Raw genomic sequence first — 14397 nt, 5'->3', positions numbered from 1 at the left:
AAATTCTCTGCCATAAATGCAGATGTCTACTTTAAATAACCTTATACTTTTTTACCCTTCAGAACAGCTTGAAGATGCACAACGTACTGCAAGCTGAGTATTTGCTCCTAAAGATAGATTTCTACAAACAGAAGTATTGGGTGAAAGGGCATACACAGGGCGAGTGAGATGGCTCAATGGGTAAAGGCACTTGCTGCCAAGCCTGACAACCTGAGTTTGATCCCCAGAGCCACATGGTGGAATGAAAGAACCAGCTCCTACAAGTGGTCCTCTGACCTCTGCATGTGTGCTATGGCAAGCCCCTTCCCTCGACAGACACGCACGTGTGTACACACACACACACATGCCACAAAATAAAATATAAAAGATAGGATAGAAATATTACAAATTCTAAAGGAGAGATGTGTATGGCCCTCTGCCACTTGCTAAGAACAGTGACAACAGAGGCAAACTCAGACCCAGTCACCTTAGGAAAAGATCAATTAAACACATACGTGTGAGTGTGTGTGTGTGTGTGTGTTCTGGGCTTAAAGGTATTTCAATTTTCTATAAACTTTAAGAATCCCACATACATCCTTCACCCTCAAACTAGGCAAAACTTAAAAAATCTATTTCCCCTACTAATTTCCTTTTCCTATTTTCTTTTTGAATACAAGGAAACAAAGTCAGTAGACAAGGACTGAAATGCTCAGTAACACACCTGATAGGCTGCCAGCCACACCGTCTGGATGCTCACACACATATACAGGTACCCTTGTCAGTACTGTGTGGTGGAAGAAAACTGGGATTCTCCCCTGTGGATCCCAACATCACCATCACGCTTGACGGTACTGTGAAAACCCACTGCAATCAATCTTACTAAAAAAACAAAACAAAACAAAACAAAACAAAAAACCTTGATGCAAGTACTAAAATTTATTTTTCTTTCAACTGTATTTTCTTATTAATTCAAAACAATTTTCTTATGCACTTATATAGACACCAGAGTTGTCTGTGAAAGAGGACATGTTCCCATGGGCTCCACAACCCTCAAATAAAACTGATCCTCCTTACACGTGCTCAGAATTAACTGGAGCACTTCCTCACTACAAAAATCCCAGGCGCAGGGAGGGAGGGACTCAGGCCTCCACTCCCAACGCTTGGAAAACTGAGGCTAGGGGATTGCTAGGAGTTCAAGGGCGGGCTTGACTACATCATAAGTCACTAAGGAGAGAATTCTCACTTAAATCCTGTCCTTGGGACCCCACAGGAACTAGTGACATTTCAGATGTTTTAGCATCTCCTGCCTCTGCTATGATGGTAGCTTCCTAGCTTGTTTTCCTGCCTCTCCTCACCATTCCTATCCTCGCTCCAACTTGGACGCATCCTGACGCAAATCAATCACATTATTTTCCTCTCCTCCTCTGGTCGTGGAAGTCCTTGCTGTTTCTAGGGGTACATACAGTATTCAGACACTCTGGCAGTCAGAAGTGCCCCATGGACAGAATTCATGCTGACTTCCTCGGTCCTTTTTCTCTCCTCTCATGACCCTCCTGAGTCATTCTATGCAGGTTCTCCAGAACCGGATTTCCCACTTCCTTGCCTTTCTTCCACCAATTCTCCGTCCTCAAATAGCCTTTTGACCTTTTGTATCTTATTCAAGCACAGCTTGCTTTAAAAGACCCCCTTTTCCATAAAACATTCCCTGGGCACTGATAAGTTGGGCAGCATTTTCTGCTTCCTCTAAGCACTGATGGGAATCTGCTATCTGTGACCAGAAGACTCCTGATTTTATTTCTAAACGGATCATAAACCCAAGGATGAAGACAATACCTCTTTCTTGCTTCTTAAAACACACAACTTTATTGATGACATAAAAATAAAGTCTCAAATGTATAAACATAAGTCCACACAAAGGACCAAAGATTACCTTACTTATGAAGAATCAGTTTGGTTTCTGCTCATGAAGCATACTAAAAATATCTCAATCCAGACAAGATAAAAATTGACACATGTATTTCCAGAACAAGCTTGAATTCGTTTGGTGTTCATAAAATTGTCCAGCTATAGGTCCTTATAGGCAACATTAGTTTCAAAATTCTAATGTAATTTACAATGTACAGCATGTCCAGGATGTAAAACCAAAATATTACTGAAACTCTGGGGGAAAGAGAGCCAATCAGAGTTTGTTTATTAATACTTCGACCCTTTCTTTCACCTCTGGGTCACTACAATCTGCTGCTAAGGCTCTAAGTTTCTTGGCACAGGCTTTAGGTCGTTGAAACAGAAAATACAGGGAACTTTTACTGAACCTGTCTTGAGGATATGTTTTTGCTCTTTTTTTAAAATGATGATTTATATTTTCAAAAAGTAAAAGGGCATTAAGGATATTCTCTTTCGTCTCCTTCTTGCTAAAGATGTTAATCAGTGCTGTTGGTGCATTGGCAATGAGCAAGTCTTTTGTCATGGATGGATTTTTAGAGAAATTCACAAGCATTCCCAAAACATGGTCTTTAGTTTCTCCACTTCCCATGGCCAACAAACGGAGAAATTCTGAAATGTAATTGGTAACCATGTGCTGATATTCACTAGTAATAGTCAGCTGTCTTATCAGCCTTAGTCCAGCCACTTGCACATTTGAGTTTAAGGGGTAGGTGACAGTATCTTCGCATACTTGACTTAAGTATGTCTTAACCTTTCTATGGTTTTCAGCAGCAACTGAGAGATTATTCAATGCATTCAAAGCCTTCTGGCGGACAGTAGGGTAGGGATTACCCAATAAGCTTTGGATAACTGAAATTCCACCTATATTCCGGTCAATTTCCTGTGGAAAAGGATAATCAGCACTGTTATATAGAGCATTCGTGGCTATCTCATGCACAGAAGGATCTTCAGTCATTTCAATCATGCAAATGAGTTTCTCAAGATCTTGTGGATCCAGATTAACATCCCGCTTGCAGCGGCAGTTGCAGGAATGCACCTTGTCTCCAGTATTGACTTGCTTTCTGAAGCCGTCTTCGCCTGGAAAGCTGCTTTGCTGTAATAGCTTGCTTTCTGAACACATTATGGTTCCATCCCATACACCCATTCCTGCCCCAGGGACCATGGATGGATATATGCCTCTTGGTTCAGTTGACTTTTTGGCTTTCACCTGAGATGTAGACTCATCCTCACATCTGTTTTCATTGCCAGTGCAGAACCAAGATCGGATGTCAACTCCATCAGCAGCATCAAACTTATCTTTAGTGCTGACCTTATCCCCAGTCCCAGAATCAGAATTGGCATCTTTTTCATTTGTAGATCTGAGGTCATTATTGTCCTCACTGTCAGCCCCAAACAAGTTTCTTAGACTGATCTCTTCAATACCAGGGCTGGATTCTCTACTTAGCTCATCATCATCATCATCATCTTCTTCATCATCATCATTTACATCTGCAGCGAAAGTCCAAGACCCTAAGCCAGCCTCTACCTCAGCCCCAAGCATAGACCCTTTAGAGGCTGCATCTCCCTCCCAGGACCAAAACTCCATTCTGGCTTCAGCCCCACCCTCTGCAACAACTCCAGCCCCAGCCTCAGCCCCAAGCCTAGACCCTTTAGTGGTTGAGTCTTCCTTCCAAAACCAAAACCCCATTCTGGTCTCAGCCCCAACCTCGGCCACAACTCCAGCCCCAGCCTCAGCCACAACTCCAGCCCCAGCCTCTGCCTCAGCCCCATGCCTAGACCCTTTAGTGGCTGCATCTCCATCCCAGGACCAAAATTCCATGCTGGTCTCAGCCACAGATTCAGCCCCAGCCTCAGCCTCAGCCTCAAGCTTAGACTCTTTAGTGGCTGCATCTCCATCCCAAAACCAAAATCCCATGCTGGTCTCAGCCACAGCTTCAGCCTCTGCCTCTGCCCCAATTCCAGCCTCAGCCTCAGCCACAACTCCAGCCTCAGCCTCAGCTCCAAGCTTAGATCCTTTAGTAGCTGCATCTCCATCCCAGAACCAAAATCCCATGCTATTCTCAGTCTCAGCTTCAGCCTCAGCCCCTCCCCCAACTCCAGCCTCAGCCCCAAGCCTAGACCCTTTAGAGGCTGCATCTCCCTCCCAGGACCAAACTCCCATTCCAGCTTCAGCCTCACCCTCTGCAACAACTCTAGGAGCAGCCTCAGTTCCAGTCTCAGAATCAGCTGCAGCTGCTGCCCCGGCCTCTGCCCTGGTCTCTGCTCCCACCTCGGCCTCCATCTCTGTGTCTGCTCCAGCCTCAGGCCCAGCCTCTGCCCTGGTCTCTGCTCCCACCTCGGCCTCCATCTCTGTGTCTGCTCCAGCCTCAGGCCCAGCCTCTGCCCTGGTCTCTGCTCCCACCTCGGCCTCCACCTCTGTGTCTGCTCCAGCCTCAGGCCCAGCCTCTGCCCTGGTCTCTGCTCCCACCTCGGCCTCCATCTCTGTGTCTGCTCCAGCCTCAGGCCCAGCCTCTGCCCTGGTCTCTGCTCCCACCTTGGCCTCCACCTCTGTGTCTGCTCCAGCCTCAGGCCCAGCCTCTGCCCTGGTCTCTGCTCCCACCTCGGCCTCCACCTCTGTGTCTGCTCCAGCCTCAGGCCCAGCCCCTGCCCTGGTCTCTGTTCCCACCTTGGCCTCCACCTCTGTCTCTGCTCCAGACTCAGGCCCAGCCTCTGCCCTGGTCTCTGCTCCAGCCTCAGGCCCAGCCTCTGCCCTGGTCTCTGCTCCCATCTCGGCCTCCACCTCTGTGTCTGCTCCAGCCTCAGGCCCAGCCTCTGCCCTGGTCTCTGTTCCCACCTTGGCCTCCACCTCTGTCTCTGCTCCCATCTCAGCCTCCACCTCTGTCTCTGCTCCAGACTTAGGCCCAGCCTCTGCCCTGGTCTCTGCTCCCACCTCGGCCTCCATCTCTGTGTCTGCTCCAGCCTCAGGCCCAGCCTCTGCCCTGGTCTCTGCTCCCACCTCGGCCTCCACCTCTGTGTCTGCTCCAGCCTCAGGCCCAGCCTCTGCCCTCGTCTCTACTCCCACCTCGGCCTCCACCTCTGTGTCTGCTCCAGCCTCAGGCCCAGCCTCTGCCCTGGTCTCTGCTCCCACCTCGGCCTCCACCTCTGTGTCTGCTCCAGCCTCAGGCCCAGCCTCTGCCCTGGTCTCTGTTCCCATCTCGGCCTCCACCTCTGTCTCTGCTCCAGACTCAGGCCCAGCCTCTTCCCTGGTCTCTGCTCCCACCTCAGCCTCCACCTCTGTCTCTGCTCCAGACTCAGGCCCAGCCTCTGCCCTGGTCTCTGCTCCAGCCTCAGGCCCAGCCTCAGTGTCTGCTCCAGCCTCAGGCCCAGCCTCTGCCCTGGTCTCTGCTCCCACCTCGGCCTCCACCTCTGTCTCTGCTCCAGACTCAGGCCCAGCCTCTGCCCTGGTCTCTGCTCCAGCCTCAGGCCCAGCCTCTACCCTGGTCTCTGCTCCAGACTCAGGCCCAGCCTCTACCCTGGTCTCTGCTCCAGACTCAGGCCCAGCCTCTACCCTGGTCTCTGCTCCAGCCTCAGGCCCAGCCTCTGTGTCTGCTCCAGCCTCAGGCCCAGCCTCTGCCCTGGTCTCTGCTCCCATCTCGGCCTCCACCTCTGTCTCTGCTCCAGCCTCAGGCCCAGCCTCTGCCCTGGTCTCTGCTCCCACCTCGGCCTCCACCTCTGTCTCTGCTCCAGCCTCAGGCCCAGCCTCTGCCCTGGTCTCTGCTCCCACCTCGGCCTCCACCTCTGTCTCTGCTCCAGCCTCAGGCCCAGCCTCTGCCCTGGTCTCTGCTCCAGCCTCAGGCCCAGCCTCTGCCCTGGTCTCTGCTCCAGCCTCAGGCCCAGCCTCTGCCCCGGCCTCTGCTCCAGCCTCAGGCCCAGCCTCTGCCCTGGTCTCTGCTCCAGCCTCAGGCCCAGCCTCTGCCCTGGTCTCTGCTCCAGCCTCAGGCCCAGCCTCTGCCCTGGTCTCTGCTCCAGCCTCAGGCCCAGCTCCAGCCTCAGCCTCAGCTCTAACCTCAGCCTCTGTCTCAACTTCAGCCTCAGTTCCAGCCGCAGTCTCAGCCTCACCTCCAACACAGGTGCCCGTAAAAACTGTCTCCTCAGTACTGGTCTTCTTTTCATCCCCCAATCCAGAACTAATGGTGGCTTCTTCCTTAGTACCTGATGTGGATTCAACACTGGCCTCATCTTTAAAATCAGCTATAGGCAAAATAGTAGCTTCTTCTGTCCAGCACCAAGACCCTATAAAGGCCTCACTCCCAGGCCCAAACCAAAATCCTTCATTGGCCTCCACCTCAGCACTTACAAGGAATCTTCCACTGGCCTGGTCTTGCGTATCTAGCCTAGATCCTCCACTGGCTTCATTACTAGGCCTAGACCCAGGCCAGGATTCTCCACATGTCTGATCTTCAAATCCAGATTTAGAACAGCCACTAGTCTGATCCACAGGCCCAACCCAGGACCCTCCACTGACCTGACTTCCAGCTCCACCCCAGGAAACTCCTCCACTAGACTGATCCTCAGACACAGCTGGCCTGGACCCTCCAGTGGCCTGGTCCCCAGCACTAGCCCAGAATCCTCCTCCAATGGCCTGATCCTCAAATCCAGGTTTGGAACAGCCACCAACCTGATCACCAGTCCAGGACACACCACTGATCTGTGTCCCAGTGACAAGCCAGGATCCACTAGCAGTCTGGTTCACCTGCACGGGCTTCGACCCTCCAACGTCCTGACCACTAGCCCCACCCCAAGAGCCTCCTCCAATGGTCTGACTCCCAGTGTAAGTACAATACCATCCACTGGTCTGATCTCCAGTGCCAGGCCAAGACTCTCCATTAGATTGGTCCCTGGGCCGCATCCTAGACTCTCCACCAGACTGGTCCCCAGAACCAGCCCAGCATCCTCCTCCACTGGACTGATCTACTCTACCAGCAGCCAGTTCTCCAGACCCAGGCTGAGACTCTCCATTGGCCTGGTCCAAAGGCCCAACCAAGAACCCTCCACTGAGCTGGTTTCCAGAATCTGCCCAGGATCTTCCAGCAGACTGATCCTCAGGCACTGACTTGGACCCTCCACTAGCCTGGCCAACAGTGCCAGTCCAAGACCTTTCACCACTGGTCTGATTCTCAAAACCAGGTTTGGATCCACCATCAGACTGGTCTGCAGACCCTGATGTAGATACTCCGCCAGCCTGGTCCCCAGTGCCAGCCCAGGATGCACCACCAGATGGATCTACAGTCCCAAGCCTGGATACTGCACTAGCTTGGTCTACAGTCTCAGTCCAAGACCTTCCACTGGACTGATCCTCAGGTCCCAACCTGGACTCTCCACTGGTCTGGACACCGGCTCCAGCCCAGGTGCCCTTTTCACTGGCCTGATCTTCCAACCTTGGCTTGGCCTCCCCACCAGCCTGATCACCAGTCCCTGTCCAGGCCACTGCATTGGTCTGGTCTACAGCCCCAGTCCAGTATCCAATACTAACTATATTGCCAGCTCCAGTCCAAGACACAGCACCAGCCTGATTGTCAGCCACAGTCCAGGTCCCAGTAGCCTGGTCCACTACCCAGGACACTCCACTGGCCTGGACTGCAGGCCATGACCCATCACTGACCTGACTCACAGCCCAGGGCCCTGCAATAGCCTGGTTTCCAGAGACAACCCAAGAACCTGCACCGATCTGGTTCTCAGCCCCAGTCCAGGAACCTCCACTGGCCTCAGCAGCCTGAGTTCCTGCCCAGAGTGCCCCACTGGCCTGGTCACCAGCACCTACCCAGGACCCAAGAGCAACCTCATTCTCAGGCCTAGTCCCAGTCCAGGACTTAATGCTGTTTTCATCACAAGCCACAGCCCAGGAACTAACAATGCCAGTCTTCTCATTAGCCCCATTCCAGGGCCCGACATTGGCTGCATTCTCATCCTCAGTCCAGGATACACCATTCTCCCAGTCTCCATCCATGGTCTGAAACCTAAATTTGATCCACCGCTCGGCAGCAATCCAGTCCTCAACACCAATCCCATTCCAGTAATAATCGTGCATGTTAGGCTGAGCACCTACCCCACTCACGACTTCAGAAGTGGGCACAGCACCTGCCACTGGCCTTGCATACATCTTATTGTCTACAGTGGCTCCCACCTGTGAACCAGACATACCTTTATCCCTTGCCCCAAGCAAGGCTTCATTCTGGGAACTGGCCACAGCCTGGGGCTGAGCAGAGCTCCTTGTACCTGTTTTGGCTCCTGATTTAGTACTAGCGTTGGATCTGACCTTATTCCTGGCACCAAGCAAAGTCTCATTCTGGGAACTGACCACAGCCTGGGACTGGGCAGAGACCCTCGCACCTGACCCAGCCTCTGCCTTAGGCACAGTGTTGGAATTGCCCCTGACCTTATTTCTGGCACCAAGCAAGGCCTCCGCCTGGGAAGAAGCCAAAGCCAGTATTGTACTTGCCCCAGCCTCTGCCTTAGGCACAGCATTGGCACTACCTTTAACCTTACTCTTGGAACCAGGTACCGTCTCGCCCTGGGAACTGACCACAGCCTTGACAGAGCCCATTGTACCTGCCCCAGCATCTGGTTTAGACCCAGCACTAGAATTGGCCTTGGCCTTGGTCTTGGTACCAGTCAAGGCAACACCCTGGGAAATGGCCACAGACTGGGGACAGGCACCCACCCCAGCCTCTGCCTTAGGCACAACATTGGGATTGCTCTTAACCTTATTCTTGGCACCAGGTAAGTTCTCACTGTGGGAAGTGGCTACAATCTGGGACTGGACAGAATCCGTAGTGTCTGGCACAGCCCCTGCTTTCGGCACAGAATTGCGATTACCCTTGACCTTATTCTTGGCACCAGGTGCACTCTCGCCCTGGGAACTGGTCACAACATTGGTCTGGGCAGAGCCCACTGTAGCCGTCCCAGCCTCTGCCTTAGGCATAGGATTTGGATTGCCCTTGACCTTATTCTTAGTGCCAGGCAGGGCCTCATTCTGGCAACTGTCTGCCTTCGCCCCTGCTTTAGAAGCGGCATTAGAGTCACCTTTGCTATCAACCTTGGAATCAGACAAGGCCTCAGCTTGTGTTTTCGTCCCAGCTTGAGGCTGGGCACAGGTTTTCACATCCGTCGCAGCTCCTGCCTTACACTTGGCTTTGGCTTTGCCTCTAGCCTTACCTTTAGTATTAGGTAAGGCTTCACCTTGGCTCTGGGCCATAGCCTGAGCCCCTTCCTTAGATATGGTATTGGCATTGTCCTTAGCCTTGATTTTGCTATCGGGCAAGTCATCACCCTGGGCATTGGCCACAAGCTCAGTCTGGATACAGGAAACCACGTCTCCACTAGCCTCTGCCTTAGCCACATCATTGGGATCGCTTCTGTTTTTATCCTCTGTATCAGGCAAGGCATCACTCTGCAAATTGGTTTTTGTATTTGCTTTGGTCCCTGCTTTAGCCATGGCAGTGGCATTCCCTTTACCCTTAACCTTGGCATCAGGCATGGCTTCAGTCTGATCACTGGTTACTGCTTGAGGATCGGTATCAGTCATGTCAGCACCAGTCACTGCCTTAAGTACAACATGGGCATCTTCCCCATCACCAATCGTGGTGGTAATAGATGTTGCCTCAGCCTCTATCGTGGCCACAGTCTCAGGTTGTACTACACAAGCTGTCATATCTGCCTCTGCTTCACAAATGCCATTTGCATTATCACAAGCATCACCCCTTGCCTCTGGCACGGCTTCAGCCAGAATGTTGGCAACAATATGAGGCTGATCAGAAGCCTTTGTATCTACCTCAGACCCTGCCTCAGACGTGCTTTTGAGATTCCCCTTGTCGTCAACCTCATCACCGATCATGTCATCAGTTTGGATTATGTCCACAGCCTGAGTCTGTGCATAGGACTTCACGTCCACTCCAGCCACTACAAGGGGCATATCAATGGGATTTTCACTAGTATCAACTGTGACACCAAGCCTAGTCTCAGATTGAGTTCTAGTCACACTCACAGTCTCTTCCAGTGTTCTTACCATGGCTTCTGCCACAATTCCAGTCTCATTCATGGTTCCAATCTTGACTACTTCCTTGGTGACTGCCAAGACCTCACTCTGAGTCACTGTTACTCTGTTAATCTCTGTCTCTTTTTCAGCCAATGGAGGAGCTTCTGCTTTGGTCTGGGTCATTGCTTCTTTCTTGACCTCTGCCCTGCCAGCCATTTCCCAAGCTTTAGCTTTGGTCTGTGTCACTGCCTCTTTCTTGCCTACTTCCTCGGTCTCAACATCAGTTTGCGTGACTGCCTCTTTCATGGTTACGTCTTTGGCTTTGGCTGTGGCTTCAGTAAAAGTCACTGCGTCTGTCATGACCACAGTTTCCACCAATGAAGTAGTCTCAGAATGAGTCTCGACCTCGTCCTCAAGCATTGCCTCGGCCTGACAGTTGATACTGGGTCTAACTAGAGCAGGGACCTTGGGGTCTGCTTCAGCCACAGGCTCCCCTCCTTCTCCAGTTTCCGGTTCAGTCTTGACTCTAGTCTCTGCTCCACCCATGGCTTCACTTGTGGCCAAGGTCTGGTTCTGTACCCCAACCTCAGTCTCCGTCTCGATTCTGGACCCATTTCTGGCAACTCTGCTCCCACTCTGTGATCTTCCCTTGGTTAATCTGTAAATGCAGTAGCAAGTGCCAGCCCAGATCACCAGTCCTGCAGTTGCCCAGCCCACATCCTGAACTCGGCCCATGTAATCACCCCTGCTGAAGGCAGGAACAATGTATAGGGCTCACTCAGGCTAGGAAAGAAGAAGATGGTGTGTCTGGGCAATGGTGTTTAACCACTTACAGGCCAGTAGAGCTGCCACTCAAGGTAGACCTAGAAGTGGAAGAAGGAAATGAATTTAACCATCTCTTCTGACTCTACGGCATTATACAGATTGATACAACCAGGAATAGGAAAGGGTAGAAATGATGTACTTGCTGGGAGAGGAGAAAGATCAACAAACTTTTCATCATTTCTTCCTAGCCTCCCCAGTGTCCAGCCATTTTGTTATGCAAAAGGAATTGTGTCAAGGCTGGCAGGAGGGCTGACAATGGAAGGATGAGGAACAGAAACTCCCAGAACTAGAGTTTTAAGGGATCTTCTCTGCTTGCCATGATTACAGATTCCCCACTCACACAAACCTGGAATGAAGGAAGGAAGCAAGCCTCCTCCTCTACCCTTCTTTTGCTCGGTGAAACACCCTAATGCACATACAGGCACGAGACCTTTAGACCTAGAGAAAGGCAGACAAAGGGAGAGATAGAGAGGAGTTGGTTCTTGATGGAGCAGTCATTTTATTAGCCATTTACTCCCTCTGGGTTACCCAATGTTCTTAGGTGCTGTCAGACTCTTTTCCATGGACCCCAATTAAGGTAAAGGGTTAGGGGAAATACCAGGAATGGGGAGAACGATGCTGTGAAAAGGAATAAAAAGCTCCTCCAGACTGTCCCTGTGGAATGCACACTGGTCTCCACTAACCCACATTCGAGGCATGCCTAGACAGTCTCCACCCTCTTACCAGTTATACTGATCAGAGATGATTTCTTCTTTGCTTCCCTCCTTCCAATGATCTCAGACTCTGAAGCAGACATTCAGGAGGAGCTATAGGCAAGTAGATAAACAGGAGATAATGGAGACTGTGTCCTTAGTAGAACAGATAAGCGCCCTAATTCTCGGCTGCAAGGCTTGCATCATCGCCAGGGTCCTGGTCCATTTTAACAATGTATCTGATCTTGTGAGTCCATCTCTAGCCTTCTTTGTCACAGCCCAGTCCACCCTCCCTCAAATATTCCCACTGTTCCCTGACTGAAATTCACAGGTGGTATTGCAGCATTGGGGAAGCAGCCATGTGCAGACAAGGCAGAAGTGCCATTCACTGAAGCCCTTTCAAGCTCAGCCCACCCTCTTTTGTCATCCCCAGCCACTACCCACCTTCGTATCAACCTCCATAGTTCCAAAACAGTCGCCCTCTCTTTCCCTTGCTTCCAGGACTAAAAAGCCCTACTTCAAACATGAAAAGCCCTGGGAACAGACAAAGAAAAGAGAGAGGGTGAGTGCTGAGTGCTTTTGATAGCCTAGCATGAAACATCTGTGTCCCCCGACCCTGCCTTTCGGGATTTAGAGACTCAGGCATAACCTAGGGCTTCATCTACACTGAAATAAAGCACAGAGAGGGAGAGGGGAAAAAGAAAAGGGGAGGGAAGAGAAAATTTATTTTTTAAACCACCTGTAGGATTCTAGATCTTTCCTCAAAAGTCCACCATTTCCTTTATCAAGATGGTCAGGTAGACATGACTATCTGAAAATTGGAGGATGGCGGAAGAGATGGAGGCCCCAGATCCCATGATTCTTCAATCACAGCCTGCCATCTGCTTCCCTGAAAGGCATTTCTAGGAGTCTCAGCACAAGATACAAGGTGTGGAGGAGGGCTTTTGCTTCTGCAAAATCATTATCCCATCCCCCAAAGCCTCTATCAAACAATAGTGCCGCTCTTCTACACAAGAATTGGTATTTTTCAATATCACCTGACATAAATCAAAACCATCTGTAATATACTGGTATTCAGCATAGAATTTATGTGAAAAGTCCGACGCCTGATAAGGAAACAAAGCTTAGGTAAAGTTCCCAGGCTAGCCCCACCCCACATCCTACTCACATATAAATACAGTATATTCAAACACACACACACACACACACACACACACACACACACACACACACACACACAAATACAACAGTGCCTACGTGGCTGCATAGAATCCATACAGAACTTCAACGGTTCAGTGTTGGTGCTCACACTAACCTCCATGGAGCCTGTGCGGTTCTCTTGTCTCTGTCTCCGTTTTTCCCTCGCCTCACCACAGACACATCGAACTATTGTCCAAAAGGAGAGAGTAAAGGCACTGAGTGCTTAGGCCAGCACCAACGCCACACATCCCAACACTCTCCTTTTTGGAATCGGGTTGTCAAAGGTCCCTCCCCCTCGTTCTGAGACACCACCCCTACCGAGCCCGCCGTCCAGGCACTAAGGCCCACCATTTTCTCAGCAAATGCCACGGTGGCGCGCGTCCCTCCCCTGAAAGGAGCAGGAAGCCCGCGGACATGTGCGGGCGCCCATTGATGGAGTTAATTAAAGAGGATGGACATCTCCCTCTGCATCTCCCTCTAGAGACTCTCCCCACCGGCTGCCCTGTCAAAGCACAGGGTTCCCTTGCGCAGATTCAGCCTGGGGCTGGGGGACGTGAGAGAATAGGAGGGGAAGGGCTCCTTGAACTTGATCCAGCATGGACACCCCACCTCCTCAATCTATCTCCGCACCGCCGCCGAACCCGGAGACTGCGGCTAGCAGGGCTATGGTGCGGCGGCTCCGGGCCCCTTACCTGCTCCGCTCGCCCAGGGCCCGATGCCAGCCCGCCGCGCGCGGGGCAGCGGGGAGCTTGAGACCAGACGCGAATGACGACTGCACCCAAGGCTGCGTCGCTCTGCAGCTCCAGGTCACGTGAGGGCCGCGCGTCATCGCTCTCCCTCCCCCTCACAACCCCCCACTGGTCGGAAGGCAGTCAACAGGACCCCCTTCAGCCTGCACAGGCGCCCCCCCTCCTCGCATCTTTGCGCGGAGCCCCAGCGCGCCCCGCCCTGTCACTCATCTCCGCGCTCTCCAATCTGAGCGCCCACAAGTGTCATCACCATGTAGCGGTTGGAGTTTACCGGTCCCTGGTTACTAGGAAGGGTCTGTACCCCCACCCACTCCCAGGCCTTGGCTGGAGCCTTTTCTGCATCTTTGAGGAAGCCTTTCTTTTCCTCTCAGAATACAATACCAACGCTCCCCCACCGGCTCTCTATACAACCTGCCTTCCCTTAGTAACAACCCCCCACCAAATCGCCCAGAGAAAGAGGAAAACCGTGCAACCAGAGCCTTCACTTTCTTTGTCTGTATTCCTTTTTCTATCAACATCCTTTTCCCCCCCGCGATGGGAAAATGCGGTAAAGATATTTTCATTCGCCATGAAAATATTCAGGTTGTAAAAATGTTAAAGACTCATCCGTTTACACAATTTTATGACACTTAAAAAAATGTTGTCTAGTTGCTATAAACTACTTCGGAGCTTTGAAAATAGATGCAATTACTGACATTTTAAATACATTTTTTTTCCTAAACAAAGCCAGCCCGTTTTTCAATGCAATCGGCAAATTCATCTTTGGAAAGACGTTCGGATTTCAAAACTTGATAGTTTCACGGAGATAATGGAAAGCTTTTGAGGTTTCAGCTGTATTTACCTTTGCCTATCAGGTGCCTGAGTACTTCTTTCACAGAGGACCCTGGACTTCAAAGGTTAACCTGTTTTGCATCCTATAATGGGCTTTTTAAAAAAACTTCACATCAGGCTCACCACACCCACAAAAGGAGCAAGTGCTACCACACAGATAGAA

At 51.2% G+C, this 14397-nt stretch overlaps 1 protein-coding gene across 2 annotated transcripts; it reads right to left on the bottom strand.

Annotated features, from left to right (window-relative positions):
* Positions 1–933: 933 nt before the first annotated feature.
* Armcx4 (armadillo repeat containing X-linked 4) lies at positions 934–13460 on the bottom strand. Of its 2 annotated transcripts, XM_036174136.1 has the most exons (8): positions 13347–13460; positions 12770–12840; positions 11899–11988; positions 11486–11568; positions 11109–11200; positions 5909–10800; positions 4235–5260; positions 934–4168 (listed from the first exon to the last, which is right to left on the bottom strand). In XM_036174136.1, exons 6-8 carry the CDS (start codon positions 10670–10672, stop codon positions 2159–2161), a joined length of 7800 nt encoding a protein of 2599 aa, XP_036030029.1. In that variant the 5' UTR covers positions 10673–10800; positions 11109–11200; positions 11486–11568; positions 11899–11988; positions 12770–12840; positions 13347–13460; the 3' UTR covers positions 934–2158. The 2 variants fall into 2 exon arrangements, with proteins under 2 accessions (XP_036030029.1, XP_036030026.1); XM_036174133.1 differs by having other exon boundaries at positions 934–5260.
* Positions 13461–14397: the final 937 nt, after the last annotated feature.

The sequence above is a fragment of the Onychomys torridus genome, chromosome X, assembly GCF_903995425.1.
Source record: "Onychomys torridus chromosome X, mOncTor1.1, whole genome shotgun sequence".
In the NCBI taxonomy this organism is placed as follows: domain Eukaryota; kingdom Metazoa; phylum Chordata; class Mammalia; order Rodentia; family Cricetidae; genus Onychomys; species Onychomys torridus.
This window is presented reverse-complemented; position numbering and strand designations above follow the sequence as displayed.

Excerpts from the sequence above, each read along its gene's own strand:
- Armcx4 (XM_036174133.1), bottom strand. The coding sequence starts at position 10,672 with ATGGGCCGAGTTCAGGATGTGGGCTGGGCAACTGCAGGACTGGTGATC. Across the intron at positions 5,261-5,908 it reads GAGCAGAGACCAGGGCAGAG|GCTGGGCCTGAGGCTGGAGC; the intron begins GCTGGGCCTGAG and ends GCAGACACTGAG.